Source organism: Tamandua tetradactyla, chromosome 13 (genome assembly GCF_023851605.1).
Source record: "Tamandua tetradactyla isolate mTamTet1 chromosome 13, mTamTet1.pri, whole genome shotgun sequence".
Lineage (NCBI taxonomy): Eukaryota > Metazoa > Chordata > Mammalia > Pilosa > Myrmecophagidae > Tamandua > Tamandua tetradactyla.
In genome coordinates this window covers 71,979,804-72,002,623 of record NC_135339.1, presented here as the reverse complement: position 1 = coordinate 72,002,623, position 22,820 = coordinate 71,979,804, and the positions used below count along the sequence as shown (strand labels likewise).

General features: G+C 36.7%; 1 protein-coding gene across 14 annotated transcripts in view; it reads right to left on the bottom strand.

Moving 5' to 3' along the window:
* The window catches only part of ADD3 (adducin 3), a 169,865-nt gene that overhangs the window by 21,829 nt on the left and 125,216 nt on the right, over positions 1-22,820 (bottom strand). For all 14 annotated transcript variants that reach the window (XM_077125985.1, XM_077125978.1, XM_077125991.1 and 11 more), the window contains 2 exons: positions 16,174-16,398; positions 452-590 (listed from right to left, as the gene is read on the bottom strand). In XM_077125985.1, the coding sequence (XP_076982100.1) occupies positions 452-590; positions 16,174-16,368 (334 nt within the window). In that variant the 5' untranslated portion in view covers positions 16,369-16,398. The remainder of the gene's footprint in view (positions 1-451; positions 591-16,173; positions 16,399-22,820) is intronic.

Genomic DNA, 22,820 nt, shown 5'->3' with positions numbered 1-22,820 from the left:
ACTCCATCATTTGAAACTTGGTTGTTCAGGCCTCTCTTCTTTCATAAAATTTTCTCAGTCCACTCCAGCCAGAATCAATTTCTTCTCTGAGCTCATGGCACAATGACTTATAAAAGGTCATTAGGCAATTTCTCATAAACTGCTTTGCAATTTTTTCCTCTATTGTTATCTTAGAGTTTTAATCTTTTTTTTTTTTTAATGTAGGGTAAGTGTCTCCAACTAAAATATACATTATGGACAGAGATCATATCTTACACTAGTTTGTAATCTTCACAATCTACTAAATGCCTGATTAGTTGAAAAAGTAAGAGATTCTAATACTATGTTACTCTAAGAGATTAGATGTTACAAACTTAAGGCTTGAACCTGAACAAAATACGCTTGTTAAAGATGTACAATGCTCCGAAAAGATAAAATGATATATATTTTTAACTCTCCAAAACTGACATACTAAGGGGAGATGATGTAAAGCCAGAGAAAGAATTGGCCATGATGTAATCTGCAATCTGTTGTAATGCTAGTAATCCAGTTGGGTTGTGGCCTTTCTTCATCTGTTCTTGAATAAGGCATTCCAGGTCTTCCCGAAAGGCCTGTAATACACAAAAATAACCACTGAGCATATATATCCACTTGCAGCAGTGTGACTCAAATATTACTAGTTCTGATATAATCAATCCTTCCCCACTCCTCTTTTTGAATAACTTTCACCTACATTGCCTAAAAACAAATATAAAACACAAAATAACATTAAAACCATGGGAGAAGAGGCAAGAAACTTGCTTCTAAGGGAAGGAGGAAAAAAATAGGTATTATTAATCTCAAAGAACATGAGATATTTTGACATCTATACCAGATAAATGTATATAATGCAACTCTATTATTAATATTCAAATCAACTACCAAGCAGTAAACTGATACAAAAAGAGACCCATTCCTTGCCTAGCAGCTTCACCTTCTTAGTTAGGATAGAGTTCCTATTTGAATGGGTATCACTGTGATTATAGTACTCTCATTCGTGACCCACAGAAAAGAATCTGTTAAAACATGATAAATTATGGCTTCCATTTTATGATTTCAATGACAATTCCTTAGCGCCATAAATTCTGAAAGCAAGCTGATAAGTAAAATTGAGGGCTGATACTTCCCTTCTCCAAAACCATGCCAAATAAATGGCATTTTCCAACTTTGGGTTCCAGATATTTCTACTTTGGAGATTATGTGTATATTTTCTTTCTTTTTTTTTGGGTGGGAGGGGAAGAAAGAAAAGGGAAGTCTCCTTTAGAAACAGTATTCATATAAATAAAAATCCTTAGCATTAAGAGAAAACCTCTATTCCAGTAACCCTAAAGTTGCTAATATGATTCATCATCTGAATTCTCTCTCAATCCTTATCAGTTGAAATAGCTGTTTTGTCTTCCCACCCCAACAGTTATCTTATTAAATTTATCATTTGTTTTCTTGCTCAATAACTATTTCACTAATTTTAAACACTTACAGCTGAGGGCTCTTGCAACTGAAACCATCTAAATCTTGCTCTCCTACTTGAGATTGGTTACATATATAGGAGGATACCCTGCCAGATGGCATAAAATTACTTTGAAATCACTGAACATAGACCCTCCATGAACATCTTGTGAATCACTGTGGAAATCTTCCCTAGAAGGGTGAACCTTATTTTAATCACACTGATAGTAGCTTTCCTTAGATGGGTGTGAACAAGATCTCCTAGAACCTCTACTTAGAAGTAGCCTTGCCTAGAGAGTACCTGAACATCCCAGTGATCTAAGGACTTGAAAACATTTTTTAAAAATAATGGCATAGATGCTCACGATGGGGAGGGGAAATGTGGTTAGGAGGATATAAGGTGGTAAGTATCAGGATCAGTCCTGATTCAATGCTTATGTTGCTCTTAGAACAAGAGCTGAAAGACCTGTGACTGTGAACTGAAAGAGCTAAACACTATAGCTGTTATCTTCACAGCTTAACCATGGGTACCCTGGGACATCCTTAAATGAGCTTAGCATGGTTAAGAGAGAGGCCATCCTTCCCTGAGGCACCAAGGTGGCCTATATAGTCATCTGAGTCAACAGTGGATCTGCATTCTCTATTGGATAGGGTAAGGCCAGTTTCAACAAGGACACCAGATACCAGGGAGGTACAGTGGCTGTGATGGAATGAAAAGACTTTAGTGTGTCTTTCTCTCACACATACCACTTCTTGAATATGGAAACCACTGTTAAGCCCTTTTAGATTGTTTAAGTCATGGACGTTCTTGGCACAATTCAGGGAAAGCAGAAATTTGAAAACAAAGATTCTGGATTTCTGTTAATATAGCAAGTGGGAGTTTTGAATGATTAATTTAAAAAAGACTAGCCTTGACCGTATTTGAATTCTGAGTTCATGAAGTTTATACCAGTTAAACATGTTTTTTTCTTTTAGAATTTCCATACTGTAAAATATCCTCTACAAAAACATATTGCATTTATCATAAAACTCTATTAACTTATTTCTAAAAGATACCTAATATGTATATCACTCATTGCATACATTATAATAGCTCTGAGAAGCACGCATTATCTATTTTATTGACTGCCCCCACCCTATGTAAATTCCAGAAACAATTTAAGGCAGATTCTATAGATTAATATGATACAAAAATAAAATAAATATAGGTGGCCAAAAAATCAGCTAATGGGAAAATAAACATAAGGAGGTTAGACAGAACCAGGAATGATGTTAAGATACAAAGTGTATACTATAAAACTATGCATTTGCTAGAGATGAGCAAAATTTGATCTACACTCTTAAGTAGCCAACATGAATGAACACAACCTCCTCAGTATACTGATTTAAAATACCTTTAAGATTAAAAGTCAATCAGTTGCTCAAAAGAATCACAACTCTTTCTGAAACTGATGAGAAATTTCTGTTGGGTGGGATCAAAAAGCTAAATAAGAAAGGTAGAAAAACTGTTCAAGTTAAACCATGGATTTTAGTTAACATACAATTACAAAAATGTGCTTACATCGATGGTAACAGATTCATCACACCAATGCAAGGTATATAAATAATATACCACTAATAATAAAGGTGGTATATAAGAACCTGTAGTTTATGTTAATTTTTCTGTAAGCCCACAACTTCTCTAAGTAAAAAAACAACAACAAATTATGGAAAACTTTTTAAAACACAAACTTGCTCAAAGTCACACAGGTTGTAAATCGCAAAGCAAGAACGCAGGTCAAACACTTTTTTTCATTAGCAAAAATGTATTCTGCTTTCCACACATCCCATATTCCACACAATATGCGAGTACCTTCCTAGAACACTGGGATGATGGTGTCAGAGAAAAATGCAGAAGCCCTTCTGAAATCAATTAAGAATAAGAGGGAAAATACAAGTTTGCCTTTTAAGCCTGGTGAATAATTTCTCTGCAGTATATGTAAAGAAAACAATTTTCAAAGTAAATGAAATCTCTCTACCTTTTTTAAACAGTTGATAGTGCTTTAATAGGACATTTTTTTTTGTCATGAACATTTGTAACTTTAGAATATTTTCACTGTTTTTGAAATATCATCCAGTTAATTATGTCATAAAACGTGCAAAAAACATTAATGATATACAATTATTTCAGCTGATTTTATGAATTTATCTGTAAACTTACAAGTAAATATAACATTCATATTTCATTAAAATATTAAAATAAAAATTTCATTTATCTTTATGATGATAATTATATTCCTACTGTAATCAAATGTTAAAATAATTCTTTATAGTTGATTCATTTGACTCTTATAACAAGGTCATGAGTTAGGCACTGACTCATTCAAAGTTGCATAGCTAATAAGGAGCTCAAATAAAAACTCAAATGAATTCTCAACTGGGTACAAGATCTTTTCCTTCTCAGGAACAGAGGAGCTTAGAAGAGGAGGTGGTAGGATTGGAGTACCTTGTGCAGAAGATGAATAAGGTAGAGTGCTATGAGGGTGATATATTCTTCAATGTCTTCAAAAATCAAAATACAAAGGAATTATGATTAATATCTTAAAAGTCTTGCTTTAATTTAGCATATTATCTACAACCTTAGGTATACAATTTCCACAAAAGTAATTGCCTACTTTGCGCTAGATACTGTACCATATGCTTTTACATTACTTCATTTAATTGCCAGACAACCTGCATTAGGTATTTTCCCCATTTTACAGACAAGGAAACTGCAGGTCAGATATGTTAAGTGAGCTTTCTAATGGAACATGATTAGTAAGTGGTAGTAGGTAAAGCAGCAATGGTTTGAATCCAGATTCCAAACTAGTACTATACACAAATATATATGTATAAAAATAAAATTTCCATAAACAGATTAAAACTGGAAGTGATGAGAAAATGAGCTGACTGAATTTTAATTAAAAATAGCCTAAAAATTTTAATTTTAAAATAGCCTGATATTCCAGGATCTTCATAATCTGCTGCTCTGAAATTTTTTGGGTTTTACCTGCCAGTACTGTCTTATGCTTTGGACAAGTCTATGAGATGCTTTCAGCATTGAGATCACAACCTGTACTTTTCTATCCCTGCTCATGGAGTTTCATTCCACAGAAGTGATGCCTTCCAACTGTTCCTCTACTTACTGAATTTTTGCCCCTTAATTCAACACATCTTAAATGCCACCTTCTCCTTGAAGTCCCTTTTAGTCACCCCAGTTAGGAGAACTCTCCACATATCATCATTTTCACCCACAAGAACTCTTTGAATTTATGTTGGCTACATTACACTTAGGATCTAACATGGATGAAACTGTGACCTACCCCTACAAACCACCAGCCCTATGAATATGAATTTATTTCTAAATGGGATCTTTAAAGATATTAGTTAAGATGAGGCTGGCCACTCTGGATTGGGGTTGGCCCTAATCCAACATGAGTCTTCTTTATAAACTAAGGAAACACTGACACAGTAAGAAGAAAGAGAGTAGACAGCCATGTCAGAGGCAGAGTTGGGTTTATACAACAAGCTAAAAAACATCATGGATTGCCAGCCACCACCAGAACCATACAGACTTTACAGAAAGCCTGGCTCTGCTGACATCCTGATTTGTACTTCAAGCCCTCAAAATGTTGAGATGATAAATTTCTATGATTAAGTCAGTGGTACTCTGTTATAGCAACCTAGTAAGCTAAGACAGTACCGATCATATGATTGTGATTGCTCATCTATATTTTCTAAACTACTATATCATAATATCTGGCAGCTGGGGCTATGACTTTCACATTTCTAGCTTCCCCCTTAGTGCCCTGTTCAGGGCTCCACTGATAAAATATTAAATTAGAGTTTCTTTTCTTTTGGTAGATGTAAGGATGTATAGTGAAGAATCTAAGCTCAATCTTGATTGAGTTGATGTAGTAAAGATCAATCTCGTAGGTTATTAGCACTGGAACCTGAAACTCTACAAAATAAAATTTATCCCTTAATAAACTGTGTAATTAGGTTTGCCCATCATCTACTGAACAGATTCATTTATTTTTCTTGTTTTGTAAAATAAGAAGTGAATCTTCACTCAATGCTATAAAAGTCATTTACTTCTGGGTGGGCGATGGTGGCGCAGTGGTAGAGATCCGGGTTTGATCCCTGGTGTCTGCCCACGCACATTTAAAAAAAAAAACAAACAAACTTACTTTTCCAAGCTAAACAAACTCCTATGTAAAAAATCACTTTGTCCCAGAGCATGATAGTTTTGACAGCACCTCCAAAAAGTATGGTCATAAACAAAACATAACAAAACACTAGGTGAAAAATAAAATGTTTACGTTAAAGAAAGTTTCCTTAAAAGTCTTATCTGAATCTCATAACCTTTTATTTTATGTATCTTTGTGAGTGTTGAGGGACTCTTCCTGTAAACTTTGATTTCGTAAGATATGGACAAAAAATAAACTTCTAAAAACAAGAAACATTCAGAGATTTGAGACACATGCAGGCTAAATGTATACTTTTAGGTAACTACATATTTATGTATACTATAATCCAAAAACAGGATTGATTTGAAATATCAGATACTAACGTTTTTGTGCCCAAGATCAGAACTTTCAGGAGAAAGTAGCAATAGATGAAAGATTTTAAAAACACAGAAAAAAGGGCCACTTTGATAAAAGAAACAGACCTGATGCAGTTATTCCAGTTTATGCTGAAGAAATTATATATACTAATATATCAGTAATGTCCGACTTATGAAAATCAGTTAACAGAACACTGATAAATACCAGGGACAATAGAGAGTGATTTTAAATATCCACAGCTGGATGGTCTACTTCATAATAATTACTAGACAGAAACATTGGGACAAAAAAAAGGGTTACAGACTTACTGCTTCCAAGGCCCCCTGCAATTATGTTATTAGATGCTTCCTAAAGTGGGATTAAGAGCATAACAAATTTACTTAGAATTTCTTCATTAAGAAATGTATTCATCTGGAAATAGATTATCACTGGCCCTGTTGAAAGGAGAAAAAACAAACCAAATTTTCTTCTGGATGGTCTTTCTCCTGTACTTAAGTCTTAATTAAAACGAAGTTAAAGATTAGAATAGTATCTCATCTTGAAGAGGGTATATAATAAAAATGCAGACAAAGTTAATAAAGAATACTTGTACTTTAAGCTTCCAAAATAAGCACATAGGTCATGGTGTATTTGACCAATTATTCTAAGTAAGGCAACCTGTTATTCCAAAACTTAATTACAATGTTATACCTAGAATGTATATGACTTTGAAGTTTCTTCAGTCTTCAAACTAAGCTTGCAGCATTAGACTTTGCCCTATTATTAATAAATATTAGTATCTCACATGCCTGAACTGTCACCACCTATCACACTTCTGTTAACCAGTAGAAACTGCCTCCTCTGGTGATAAGGCTTAAGAACTTTAATTCTTTTTTTCAAAGGCCACAAGCTGTTTTCCATTTTAGGCAGTCAAGTTTAGCAGGCTTGTTGGGCAAATTTCAAGCATTTAAATCACCCAAAAACCACCCAGCTATTCATATATCCGATCATCCATCCATGCTTTCAAAATTTAATAAATATCTACAATATACAAGAAGCTATCTCAACGTGAGACATGACTCCCAGGAATGAGGCTGGTCCTGGCACTGTGGGATCGAGAACGACCAAAAAGGGGAAGAGAAATGGAATAAAATGAAGTTGTAATGGCTAAGAGATTTCAAATAGAGTCAAGTGGTCTTTATGGAGGCTATTCTTTTGGGGGTCGGGGGGCACAGGGAGGCTCTGGGAAATGAACCTGGGTCTCTTGGCATGGGAGGCGAGAATTCTGCCACTGAGCCACTGTCGCATCACCCATGGTGGTTTTTCCTGAAAGCCCTAAGGCAGTGCCCTGGATGCGAGAATTCTGCCATGGAGCCACTGTTGCACCGCCCATGGAGGTTTTTCCTGAAAGCCCTAGGCAGTGCCTTGGATCTAAGTCTCTATAAAGGTTTTTCTTACGTTTATTTTCTCAGAAACTTAAAGCATCCAGATTGACCATAGACCAAATAAGTCCTGAAACTCAAAGGTAGCAGTCTCTCCAAGAATAACAACCAGGTTCATCCTCTATCCCAGAAGGTCAACACCCCTTTGTAGCACAAAGTAATTAAAATGATCATTGCCCAGATAGCTCTGAAGATTGAGAGATCAAATGTGGGGAAGGAGGGAGGTATAATTGAGAAATTAGGATTTAACAAATGATTGTAAATACTGGCTCAAATATATGGATATTTCGTTTAATAGTCCAGTGTATTAGAATAGCCAGGTGGAAATACCTGTCCAGTAGCCCTGATCTTTGATAATTATTGTATAATTATATTACCAGGAAAAAAGGCAGTTGCTTGTGTTTATATGGTTCTACTTAGGGATGTTTCATTTTGTTCCACTGATATATCTGTCAATACCACATTGTCTTAGTTAACCTATCTCTATTGTACATCTGAAAATTGGGGAGACTGCAATACTAGAGATCAATAAGAGGGAGGGGTAAGGGATATGGAATTTTTATGGTTTTCTTTCCTTTTCTGGAATAATGCAAATGTTCTAAAAATGCTCATGGTGCTGAATACACAACTATGTGATGATATTGTGAGTCACTAATTGCATACTTTGGATGGACTGTGTGAAGTTATTTCAATAAAAAACATAAAAAGAAAAAAAAGATGTCATTTACTAGATTTTCAATATACATGCTTCTTTAACTTTGATGAGGAATCACTTAATTCCAACAGGTTGTCTTGGACCGTTCATTCTGAGACATTTACTAAGCAGGTAAGTGATAATTTAGGGTCTCTATAGATATTATATAAGAGAAGTGCACTGTTGAAAAAGAACATACTACATTAACAAAATCTTTAGCTAAACCAGTTTACCAGTATACTAGCAATGGTTTCTAAGACAAATACTTCCTTTAAAAAAGAATTCTTAAATAGGACAGATGGTTGCAAAATTCTTAGAAATGATATTTTAGAAATGACACTTTTGGTCAGGATGAGACAAATTCTCTGTTCTTCTCTTACTTTCTCAGCTCAAGACAAAATTTCATGATTAATTCTTAAGTTGGATTGAACTAATTTGAGCAATAGAATTTGAAGATGAATAAAACCGTAAGAAACATGTGGATGGAATTTTATCATTGTTATTGAATGCTGTAAGTGGTATAATGTAGTAGTAAAGGGTGTAAGCTTTGCAGTTTAAATTTGAACCCCATCATTTAACTAAGCTATAGAACTTTTGGCAAGACTTAACCTCTCTAAGTTTCAGTTTATATTTTGTAAAATATGGATATTCATACTTCTTTGACTGGGCTGTTTTGAGAAGTAAATGAAGTAATGTGCATAACAGGAACCTGGCACATAGATTTCCTTTCTTCTCAAATGAACTGAGGATTTTAAATGGAAGGCCTACAGATCTGTTACTTACAAACATGTACTTAGCAATATCTTTGATTTATCTTTGATTTAATCCATCAATTATGGATTTTGTCTAACAAAATGGACCTCAATAATTTTCAAGTAGACCCACAAAGATTTTAAGGGAATTATATTGGCAGAAACATTACCAGTGGTTGGGGACAAAGACTGCACCAGAAGGGAAAAAGGTCATTGAAACCCCAAAACCTCTATTAGAAGGAAACAGGCTAAACTGCAAACACAGGCTTTTTAAGGAAAAGAAAGAATAATTCAGAGGGTGGAACCAGAAGTCCAGAGAGCAAAGTTAAGAGCCACAGAAAACACTGATGGGCAGTATTATACTGAATCCTTATCAAAGAACTTCCAAACATTTGCCCATAAAGATTTCAGAAATTTCATGGGCCAATGATTCTTTTGTATCCTCAATGTCCCCCTTTTTGAACTGTAAATTTTATAGCACATATCCTATGCCTGTCCCACCATTATATGTTCTATGTATGTGTGAAAGGTGGAGGGGATAGGAATAATTTCTTAAGTTCGCAGGTCTAGAAATTGAGAGGAACTACACCCGAGTAACATCATCTTCACCTGGAACAGATTTAGATAATGAGATTTTTTTAGTTCAAGTTAATGCTCTAATGGGATGAGAGTTCTGGGAGGGTGTTAGGAGAGAGTGAGTGTATTTTGCATGTGGGGGAAGGTAAATAAAATTGTAGCCAAAGGGCAGAGAATCCTTAAAAGGGGGAGCTTAAATTCCTCTACCCTCCAGTGTGCATTGCATTTAGGGATTCATTTCTAACTAATAAGTATGTGTGAATGTGACGGGACACAGACTATAAAAGACCATAAAAGGCACTGAAGGGTCCTTTTCGATCTCTCTAGGATACTTGCTCCTGGGAGGAAACTAAAGCAGCCCTAGGGATAGGTCCATGTGCCAAGGAACTGAGGCCTTTTGCCAAAAGCTATGTAACTGATGTCCCGACCACAACTTGAAGAGATACTATGAGCCAAAACCTCTTGGCTAAGCTGCTCCTGACCCACAGAAATAGATAATTATCATTAAAATAGATAATAAATAATTGTTGTCTGAGGCATTAAGTATTGGGGCAATTGGTTATTTAGCAACAGGTTACTAATACAGGCCAGTAAATATGATTTCCTTTAGTGAAACCTTTCTACTGTATTAAAAGAAGTTTGAAAACCATTGTCTGAAATATGGTGGGAAGATGAAATTTATACACTTTTCAAAGGGTTTCACAAGCAATTTAAAATGAATTAGCAGACAGCCAGAAAAACAAATGATCACCCCACAAGTCTTTTAAACTTCAGCCTTCTTTGTTCCTCTCTGGGCAGAAAATGATCACTCTTGCTAAGTGAATAGGGAAATGCAATTTATTTGTATGCCCTCTCCCATTATTTTATGACGTCCCCTATGGCACAAATAAAATCAATTTACAAATGAAAATATACAAGTATAAAACATTAATCTACTTAAAGTTATGCTGTTTTTAGTTTGAGAGAAATTACAAAATGAAACTCCTACATGGAAACTCAGTTGAATACTTTTTTCATTTAAATGGAATGGTCCTCCTTGGGATATTTCCAAATATCCAAAATTTGATATTTCATTCCATCCTTTCAATTACTTCATGCTATCTGTTATACAATCATTTGGTTAATAAGTAAGTTCTTACAAATAGTTTTTTTTTAATTTTTTATTAATTAAAAAAAAATTACAAGAAACACAAACATTCCCAACACATATACTCGGCAATTCACAATATCATCACATAGCTGCATATTCATCATCATGATCATTTCCCAGAACATTAGCATCAATTCAGAAAAAGAAATAAAAAGACAACAGAAAAATATAACAAACACACAAAAAAATTTTACATGCCATACCCCTTACTGATCCCTTTCCTTGATCACTAGCATTTCAAACTAAATCTATTTTAACATCTGTTCCCCCTATTATTTATTTTTATTCCATATGTTCCTCTCATCTGTTGACAAGGTAGATAAAAGGAGCATCAGACACAAGGTTTTCACAATCACACAGTCACATTGTGAAAGCTATATCATTATACAATCATCATCAAGAAACATGGCTATTGGAACACACCTCTACATTTTCAGGCAGTTCCCTCCAGCCTCTCCAATACATCTTGGATAACAAGGTGATATCTACTTAATGCATAAGAATAACCTCCAGGATAACCTCTCAACTCTGTTTGGAATCTCTCAGCCATTGACACTTTGTTTCATTTCCCTCTTCCCCCTTTTGGTGGAGAAGGTTTTCTCAATCCCTTGATGCTGGGTCTCAGCTCATTCTAGAGTTTTTCTCAATCCCTTGATGCTGAATCTCAGCTCATTCTGGGATTTCTGTCCCATGCAGCCAAGAAGATCCACACCCCTGGGAGTCATGTCCCACATAGACAGGGGGAGTCTGCTTGCTGTGTTGGTTGGAGAGAGAGGCCACATCTGAGCAACAAAAGAGGCTCTCTTGGGGGTGACTCTTAGGCTTAATTTTAAGTAGGCTTGACCTATCCTTTGTGGGGTTAAGTTTCATATGAACAAACTCCAAGACTGGGGGCTCAGCCTATAGCTTTGGTTGTCCACACTACTTGTGAGAATATCAAGAATTCAACTCAGGCAAGTTGAGTTTTCCCCCGTTCTCACCATTCCCCAAAGGGAACTTTGCAAATACTTTTCCACTTACTGATCAAATCACTCTGGGATTCATTAGGGCATCACCTGGATAAACCAACAAAATCTCATGTCCTATACAAAGTTCCATGTACTTAAGGTGTTCAATCAACTATCTACATAAGTTATATTAGGAGATGCACTAGTCAAACTATAGATTTGTACCAAATAAACATTTTTTGCTTTGGTCTCACACATTCGTTGAAATTTTAAAATATTAAGTACCATCTATTTTCAGCACACTGCAGTAATGACATTCTCTTGTTCTTCCTCATGCAAAAACATTTTTAAAATTTATACATTTAGTCACTATCACTATATACTGCAGGCATTCCTAGATTACACCATCTCAATCTTTATCGCCTATCTTTCTTTGTGATTTCATTTATGCCCCAGCCCTCCTCCCTTTATCATTCTCATATGCAGCTTCATTCAGTGTTTTAACATAATTGTATTACAGTTAGGTAATACTGGGCTGTCCATTTCTGAGTTTTTATATTCAGTCCTGTTGCACAGTCTGTATCCCTTCAGCTCCAATTACCCAATATCTTACCCTATTTCTATCTCCTGATGGTCTATGTTACCAAGGAAATATTCCAAGTTTATTCACTAATGTCAGTTCATATCAGTGAGACCATACAGTATTTGTCCTTTTGTTTCTGGCTAATCACACTCAGCATAATGCCCTTAAGGTCCATCCATGTTGTTACATACTTCATAACTTTATTCTGTCTTACACCTGCATAATATTCCATCTTATGTAAATGTCACAGTTTGTTTAGCCAACTGTCTGTTGATGGACATTTTGGCTGTTTCCATCTCTTGGTAATTGTTAATAATGCTGCTATAAACATTGGTGTGTAAATGTCCATTTGTGTCCTTGGCCTTGTGTCCTTTGAGTAGAGACAGCATATAGATGGGTCCTGTTTTTTAGTCCATTCTGCCAGACTATGTCTTTTGATTGGAGAGTTTAAACCATTAACATTCAGTGTTATCACTGCATGGGTAGTACTTTCTTCTACTATTTTGCCTTCTGGATTTTATATGTCATATCTAATTTTCCTTCTTTTTACTTTTACTCATAGTCTTCCTTTCTACACTCTTCTCCACAACCTCTCTCTTCTGTCTTCGTATCTGTCTCTAGTGTTCCCTTTAGTATTTCTTGCAGAGCTGGTCTCTAGGTCACAAATTCTCTCAGTGATTTTTTGTCTGAAAATGTTTTAATTTCTCCCTCATTTTTGAAGGACAGTTTTGCTGGATATAGAATTCTTGGTTGGCAGTTTTTCTCTTGTAATAATTTAACTATATTATCCCACTGTCTTCTCATCTCCATGGTTTCTGCTGAGAGATCTGCGCATAGTCTTATTGGGCTTCCCTTGTATGTGATGGATTGCTTTTCTCTTGCTGCTTTCAAGATCCTCTCTTTCTCTTTCACCTCTGACATTCTGATTATTAAATGTCTAGGAGTATGTCTATTTGGATCTATTCTCTTTGGGGTACGCTGCACTTCTTGGATCTGTAATTGTAAGTCTTTCATAAGAGTTGGGAAATTTTCAGTGATAATTAACTTCATTAGTTTTTCTCCTCCTTTTCCCTTCTCTTCTCCTTCTGGGACACCCACAACAAGTATATTTATTCGCTTCATATTGTCTTTCAATTCCCTGAGTCCATGCTCATATTTTTCCATTTTTTTCCTATAGTTTCTGTTTCTTGTCGGATTTCAGATGTTCCGTCCTCCAGTTCAGAAATCCTATGTTCTGTCTCTTGAAATCCACCATTGTAGGTTTCCACTGTTTTTTTCATCTCTTCTACTGTGTCTTTCATTCCCATAAGTTCTGTGATTTGTTTTCTCAGACTTTCAGTTTCTTCTTTTTGTTCTTTCCTTGCCTTCTTTATATCCTCCCTCAATTCATTGATTTGGTTTTTGATGAGGTTTTCCATGTCTGTTCGTACATTCTGAATTGTTTCAGCTCCTGTATGTCATCTGAATTGCTGGTTTGTTCCTTTGACTGGGCCATATCTTCAATTTTCCTAGTGTGATTTGTTATTTTTTGCTGGTGTCTAGGCATTTAATTACCTTAATTAGTTTATTCTGGAGATTGCTTTCACTTCTTTTATCTAGGGTTTTCTTGTTGGATGAATTTGTTGTCTATCTGTTCTTTGACATTCTGTTCAGCTTTATCTGGACCTTTAGCTTAAGTTTTGTTTAATAGAGGATAATTTTTCAGTTCTTGTTTTCTTGTTTCTTGCCCTGCTTGTGTGGTGCATTTCCTCACCGCCCCCCCACCACCACATACACACTTAGGAGGGTCTACTTAGATATTATAGACCCCAGCTGGATTTTCCCAGACCAAACTGGCCTCCTATCAGGAAGAAAGAGTCACCTGCGTCGGTTTTCCCTGAGGGTGAGACCCAGCAGGTTGAAAGACTTTCCTGTGAAGTCTCTGGACTCTGTTTTTCTTATCCTGCCCAGTATGTGGCGCTTGTCTGACTGCAGGTCCCACCAGCATAAGATGATGCAGTACCTTTAACTTTGGCAGACTCTCCCTGCTGGGGGTGTGGTGGAGACAGGGGAGAGATTGTAGGCAGGTTTTAATGGCTTCAAATTGCCAAGCCCTGGTGTTTGAATTCCTTGATGGAGGGATTCCACCTGGGTGGGAATTCACCCCTCCCCTAGGGAAGGAGCAGGCTCAAGATAAGCCCCCAAAACAGCTCACCTCTGCCTATGCCTGGGGCAGCTGCAGCCTGAAAAGTCCTGCCGCTATATCCAGAGGCAGTCAACCCTTTGTAGATACCCAGCCAAAAAACCCTCTGTTTCCTTCTTTTTTCCCCCCTTTTTCTGTCAGTCCTGCCCCCTTGGTGCCGGGGCAAAAATGAGCAACCTCCGCTTTGATCAGGTTCACCTAGGCTGGGGGCCTATTTTTAGTAGTCAGAATTTGTTAATTAGTTCCACAGTTGGCGTTTGATTGTGCCCAGTCCCTGCTGCTGGTAAAGTCTCTTTCCTTTCCCCTCTGGGAAGCAGCCTGTTGGGGAGGGGTACTGGGCGCCGCAGCTTTGGGAACTCACGGTTCTGGGAGGTGCTCGCAGCCGGTCCAGCTGGTCCAGACTGGGATATGCTGTGTGTCTGGTGACTGACGTGGCCCCAGGAACTGTTCTGTACTGTTTCTGGTTATTTAGTAGTTGTTCTGGAGGACAAGCTAAAATGTGCACGTTGTTAAGCCACCATCTTGACCCGGAAAGCACAAATGGGTTTTTTTTTAAAGGATGAAATGATCTATTTTGATCCAAATAATTACTATGCCATTTACATATTTATAAACACAGAAACTCAGGTTTGCACAAAGCAAGGTACTGAATGAAGCATTTATGATGACTTTTCTGGTCAACTCTTCTCTCCATTTGGAGAGGGTTTCTTTAAATTAGGTGCTATACTTAAAAGATTCCTCAAAGCTTGTAATGCCTTCATGCCCTGCACTTAAATGCTTTCAGGTAGACCACTGGTATGGAGGAATTACTCAGAGCAGAATTCCCTTTTAGCTTTAGGCTCAACTTTATGATTAAATTCACAAGGGCACTACAAGTATAATTTACAAGGGCCAGCTTAGGCAGCTGTATCCCTTGGTATTTATTTTAGTGTCTAAATTGGAAACCTACTATAACTCCAACCTGGGCATCATGTATCTAAGTGTGCTAAACTTGGCCTTAATGAGCCCATGATCTTCATTATGCATAATGCTATATATTAATTCTGCATCTATAAAATATCTGTCTCGATTTGTCAATTTGAGCAACCTTTTGCTATACTACTTTGCTTCTGAGATATTTTCCATAGCCGTTAGGAAAAGTTAAGTGCTTGTTGTAATTTTTTATCATGTTATATCAAGCTGTTATTTCATTTTCCATCATTTATATGTGACCTTTGAAACTCCACTAAGGGTTTATAAGAAAACTAACAAATCATTTGAATATTATTCACAACTTATTGTTTCTGGTGTACAGACAGAATTTCATCTTGAATTTATAATTCAGTTTTGATCTAGCTAGTGGGTGTGTGTGCATTGTGTGTGCCTGCTTGATGAAGTAACGTTACATTGCCAAATCACAGACCTCAAAAACCTTAAGTCTTCCCACACTGCTGAGTTTCAAAATTCCCAAGGAAAGATGGAAATATGTGAATGGGATGTACTTAATTCTTTTTTTTTTTTTTTGGTCCCTAACATTTCAGTCACGCCTTTCCTTTCTTCAGATTTTCTGAATTGAATGTTCTTGAATTCAGTAGAATTTTTCATTCTTCTTTAATCAAACACTACACCAAAAAACACCACCCAAGACAATGCCAGTTTGTTATTATAAGCCAAATGTATAAAACAGGTGTCCATTACTCTTATGAAACATCAAGCAATGGGTCACTTCTCCTCTACCCCTCCTCTAACCTGAGGGTAATTTAAAATACCTTCTACCTTGTTATGTGTAAGTTCCCAAAGAGGAAGAAAAATTAGAGCTTTCTTATTATTTCAACTCACAGGACTCTGCAGGATCTGAGTAACTCGTTTCCTCTGTTCCATCATATTGAAGTCTTGTCTCAGATCAGGAGACATGTTCCTCTCCCTGATGTATTCTGGGTCATTTTCATCGATGCGGTCAAAATATCTCTCTTTGTGAGGCATGCTTGGAGGAGGAGGGGTAGTGATCACACCTTGGCTGCCATCTGAACTCATGTTTCCAGTCTGTCAATTCCCCCTTGTTATCTGCATTAATAACATAAAGAAAGGGTTCATTATTAAATTCAAATTATACATGGGTTAAAAAATTCTTTTTGCCCTCAGAGTAAGAGTAGCAACTTTGTGAAGTAAAAATTTAGAAAAATTTTTTATAAATGTAAAACTACCTTAGGTAATAATGCTAAATTGGAAACTGATACTCTCAGTGCTAATGGAAACTTATGGTTCAGTCGAGATAACACCATCAACGGCAACCTGAATTTTTAAAAGGAGCAATGACCAGTCTCCTTTAAGATGACACATCTAGATGGCAAATTTTCACAATTAGTGGGCACTGTCAGAGGAGCTTCGCTTAGACTAAATTTTCTACTATTACATTCTATCATAACTAATTTACAAACATTTCAGAGAAACCCACCTTTCAGTTTTTAAAAAATGATTCAATAACTTCCCAGGGAAAATACAGGTTGCCAAACCACATAACTTTAGCAGATGATATATCATCTCTAAGTAATAAATAATAATGAGGATTCAGAAGTCACATGAACAGCTATGAATCATTAATTATCATGATTATTATTGATACTTAGGATAATTCTTGATTTTATGCCAGGGAAACAAATTCATCTGGGCTTTCCTACATAAGAGCACTTAACCAACTATACTCAGATCTAACTAAGGTTAGGCCAATAAGACAATCATTGAACATGCCTTTTGCTCGCTCCAATAGGATCACATGTGTTAGAGATCAGTTTCTCAAACTATGGTAAGGGACTTTTTAAAAAAAATTTAATTTTCAATCTGCTGTGGAACAATATTTTTGTAAAATTCAAAATAATGCACTCTGATGTCATCACAATGTCAAATTGTAAGAAGTTTGTAAACACTGTCATATTCTGTAACTGTCACAGACTGCTGATAGGCTGTACAATGGCATGAGACCACACCTCACACTTGGACTAGCACTGACCTAAATGACAGTAATGGCACTGCCAATTAAAGGAATGCTTCCTCTGACTTTTAGTTGAAGTGATATGGCATAAGTCTACATCAAGAAAAAGGGAAATCACTGATTAGGTATCCCTTTTCCCTAACTGGCCTTTTGAACTAGATAGAAAAAATGCAAGAAGGAATGTACAACACGGAAGAAGAAACAGAAACAAACAAAAAGGAAATTGTAAAGATGGTTTTCCTTTAAACAAGTTTCTTTGTAGTTGGTAACTGGTTCCATCGAATGCAACCTGTTCAATATAAATATCTGGGTAACAGGAAAACCATCTGACTACTGCAAAATGGCACTTATTCAAATGATTACTTTCTTGGTATGAAGAATCATTTCATAACAATGGGGAGCTAAATTAAAAACATCAAAGTTTTCTTGTTCCATTTACACAGAAAATTAGGGGAGAAAACATTTCTTTGGACCTGCTACTCTGTATATAAAACTAGGGGAGAAGACCTGTCTAAACAGGTTCAGAAGGGAAAATGCAAAGACCACCTTCTTTGTAGGGACTTGATTCCCTGATAATGTCCAGAGACACCCATTTTCAACCTTTAACACAGTAACAACCAGTGAGATTATTGTCTATATTCATTTCTAATAATACTCTTCTTTGATAGAATTAAAGTCTGAAGCTGCTTTGACTCAAATTACCCTAAGCAAACTAAGTATAAGATTTAATATAAAATTTTTTGCATTAATTTCAATTGTAGAAAAACTAATTCTTTTAAAAATAATTTCTGCAAAACACACTAACACTTTTAGTTTTATTCTACTTGCTTAGATCAGTCTCATAAACAATATAATACGAGTTGCCTAAATTATTTCACTGCAGTACACAAAAAATTCATGAAATATGGTTTTAAAACACTTCACATTATATATTTTTTCCCATGATTGAAAAAAGAAAGAAACTAAAGAGGCAATGATAATTAAATTAAATACAAGATCCTGAATGGGATTAATAAAGGAGGAGAAAATTCTCAAAGAGACATTAGTGGGCCATGAGAAAAAATTGGAATAGAGACTGTTCACTTTCTATCCGTCAATGTTAAATTTCGTAAACTTGATAACTGCACACAAGGTGGCTACATAAGTGAATATCTCTGTTCTTAGGAAATATACATGGCAGTATTAAGTGGTCAAGGAGTACAGTGTATACAAGCTACACTCAAGTGTTCAGAAAATGGATTGATAAATAGACTGTTGGTTATTCAGATGGATAGCTAAATAGAATGATGCAGCTAATGCTGTAAAATGTTAAAATTGGTGGATCTGGACTTCCGGAGAAGATGGCGGCTTAGTAAGATGCGCGGGTCTTAGTTTCTCCTCCAGAACAGCCACTAGGGGAGTAGAAACGATACAGAACAGCTCCCGGAGCCACGACAGAGAACGAGAAGACAGCGTACCCCATTCTGGAACGGCTGACTGGCTGGGAGAACCCACTCCGGTGAGATCGCCGAGGGGCGCGGGGTGCGGGCTTCCCCGGGTCGGGGCGGCAAGCGGCCGGAGTCCCTCCCTTCCTCCTTCCCGGGCCAGCTGGGAGAATTGGACAGGCGGTTCCCTCAAGCTGTGGTGGCTGGCGCCCCCACCACGAGCGGCCCCAAGGACCAACTGGGAGAATTGGATCGGAGATCCCCAGGCCACGGAGAACGGTGACCGGGGTCCCTTCCAAACACGTGGCTTCCTGGTCCGGGTGGGAACGGTGTACATTCCCGGGCCGCGGCGGCTGGCACCCTCCCGCCACGCTTGGCGCCCCGGGCCGACTAGGAGATTCGGACGGGCACTCTCCTGGGCTACGGAGGTCGGCGACCCTCCCCACGTTCGGATCCCTGGGCCGGTTGGCACTCTTCCAAGCCGCTTCAGCTGGCGAACTTCCCCCACAGCGAGAGTTTTCCAAAGTTAAAGGACCCACAACACCCTTTACTGGTGGGACCCGCAGACAAACGAGTGCCACGAGCGCCACCTACTGGGCAGGATAAGAAAAACAGAACCCAGAGATTTCACAGAAAAATCTTTCAACCTGTTGGGTCCAACACCCAGGGAAATCTGACTAAATGCCCAGACGCCAGCAGAAGATAACGATCACGCTCAGAAAATTGAAAATATGGCCCAGTCAAAGGAACAAACCAATAGTTCAAATGAGATACAGGAGCTGAGACAACTAATGCTGAATATACGAACAGAAATGGAAAAACTCTTCAAAAACGAAATCAATAAATTGAGGGAGGACATGAAGAAGACATGGGCTGAACAAAAAGAAGAAATGGAAAAACTGAAAAAACAAATCACAGAACTTATGGAAGTGAAGGATAAAGTAGAAAAGATGGAAAAAACAATGGATACCTACAATGATAGATTTAAAGAGACAGAAGATAGAATTAGTGATTTGGAGGATGGAACATCTGAATTCCAAAAAGAAACAGAAACTATCGGGAAAAGAATGGAAAAATTTGAACAGGGGATCAGGGAACTGAATGACAATATGAAGCGCACAAATATACGTGTTGTGGGTGTCCCAGAAGGAGAAGAGAAGGGAAAAGGAGGAGAAAAACTATGGAAGAAATTATCACTGAAAATTTCCTAACTCTTATGAAAGATCTAAAATTACAGATCCAAGAAGTGCAGCGCACCCCAAAGAGAATAGACCCAAATAGGTGTTCTCCAAGACACTTACTAGTTAGAATGTCAGAGGTCAAAGAGAAAGAGAGGATCTTGAAAGCAGCAAGAGAAAAACAATCCATCACATACAAGGGAAACCCAATAAGACTATGTGTAGATTTCTCAGCAGAAACCATGGAAGCTAGAAGACAGTGGGATGATATATTTAAATAACTAAAAGAGAAAAACTGCCAACCAAGACGTCTATATCCAGCAAAATTGTCCTTCAAAAATGAGGGAGAAATTAAAACATTCTCAGACGAAAAGTCACTGAGAGAATTGGTGACCAAGAAACCAGCTCTGCAAGAAATATTAAAGGGAGCACTAGAGTCAGATACGAAAAGACAGAAGAGAGAGGTATGGAGAAGAGTGTAGAAAGAAGGAAAATCAGATATGATATATATAATACAAAAGACAAAATGGTAGAGGAAAATATTATCCAAACAGTAATAACACTAAATGTTAATGTACTGAATTCCCCAATCAAAAGACACAGACTGGCAGAATGGATTAAAAAACAGGATCCTTCTATATGTTGTCTACAGGAAACACATCTTAGACCCAAAGATAAACATAGGTTGAAAGTGAAAGGTTGGGAAAAGATATTTCATGCAAATAACAACCAGAAAAGAGCAGGAGTGGCTATACTAATATCCAACAAATTAGACTTCAAATGTAAAACACTTAAACGAGACAAAGAAGGACACTATATACTAATAAAAGGAACAATTAAACAAGAAGACATAACAATCATAAATATTTATGCACCAAACTGGAATGCCCCTAAATACGTGAGGAATACACTGCAAACACTGAAAAGGGAAATAGACACATATACCATAATAGTTGGAGACTTCAATTCACCACTCTCATCAATGGACAGAACATCTAGACAGAGGATCAATAAAGAAATAGAGAATCTGAATATTACTATAAATGAGCTAGACTTAACAGACATTTATAGGACATTACACCCCACAACAGCAGGATACACCTTTTTCTCAAGTGCTCATGGATCATTCTCAAAGATAGACCATATGCTGGGTCACAAAGCAAGTCTTAACAAATTTAAAAAGATTGAAATCATACACAACACTTTCTCGGATCATAAAGGAATGAAGTTGGAAATCAATAATAGGCGGAGTGCCAGAAAATTCACAAATACGTGGAGGCTCAACAACACACTCTTAAACAATGAGTGGGTCAAAGAAGAAATTGCAAGAGAAATAAGTAAATACCTCAAGGCGAATGAAAATGAAAACACAACATATCAAAACTTATGGGACGCAGCAAAGGCAGTGCTAAGAGGGAAATTTATTGCCCTAAATGCCTATATCAGAAAAGAAGAAAAGGCAAAAATGCAGGAATTAACTGTCCACTTGGAAGAACTGGAGAAAGAACAGCAAACTAATCCCAAAGCAAGCAAAAGGAAAGAAATAACAAAGATTAGAGCAGAAATAAATGAAATTGAAAACATGAAAACGATAGAGAAAATCAATAAGACCAGAAGTTGGTTCTATGAGAAAATCAATAAGATTGATGGGCCCTTAGCAAGATTGACAAAAAGAAGAAGAGAGAGGATGCAAATAAATAAGATCAGAAATGGAAGAGGAGACATAACTACTGACTGCACAGAAATAAAGGAGGTAATAAAAGGATACTGTGAACAACTTTACGCTAATAAATACAACAATTTAGATGAAATGGACGGGTTCCTGGAAAGACATGAACAACCAACTTTGACTCAAGAAGAAATAGATGACCTCAACAAACCAATCACAAGTAAACAAATTGAATTAGTCATTCAAAAGCTTCCTAAAAAGAAAAGTCCAGGACCAGACGGCTTCACATGTGAATTCTATCAAACATTCCAGAAAGAATTAGTACCAACTCTCCTCAAACTCTTCAAAAAAATCAAAGTGGAGGGAAAATTACCTAATTCATTCTATGAAGCCAATGTCACCCTCATACCAAAACCAGGCAAAGATATTACAAAAAAAGAAAACTACAGACCAAGCTCTCTAATGAATATAGATGCAAAAATCCTCAATAAAATTCTAGCAAATCGTATCCAACAACACATTAAAAGAATTATACATCATGACCAAGTAGGATTCATCCCAGGTATGCAAGGATGGTTCAACATAAGAAAATCAATTAATGTAATACACCATATCAACAAATCAAAGCAGAAAAATCACATGATCATCTCAAATGATGCAGAGAAGGCATTTGACAAGATTCAACATCCTTTCCTGTTGAAAACACTTCAAAGGATAGGAATACAAGGGAACTTCCTTAAAATGATAGAGGGAATATATGAAAAACCCACAGCTAACATCATCCTCAATGGGGAAAAATTGAAAACTTTACCCCTAAGATCAGGAACAAGACAAGGATGTCCATTCTCACCACTATCATTCAACATTGTGTTGGAGGTTCTAGCCAGAGCAATTAGAAAAGAAAAAGAAATACAAGGCATCAAAATTGGAAAGGAAGAAGTAAAACTACCACTGTTTGCAGACGATATGATACTATACGTCGAAAACACGGAAAATTCCACAACAAAACTACTAGAGCTAATAAATGAGTACAGCAAAGTAGCAGGTTACAAGATCAACATTCAAAAATCTGTAGCATTTCTATACACTAATAATGAACAAGCTGAGGGGGAAATCAAGAAATGAATCCCATTTACAATTGCAACTAAAAGAATAAAATACCTAGGAATAAATTTAACTAAAGAGACAAAAAACCTATACAAAGAAAATTACAAAAAACTGCTAAA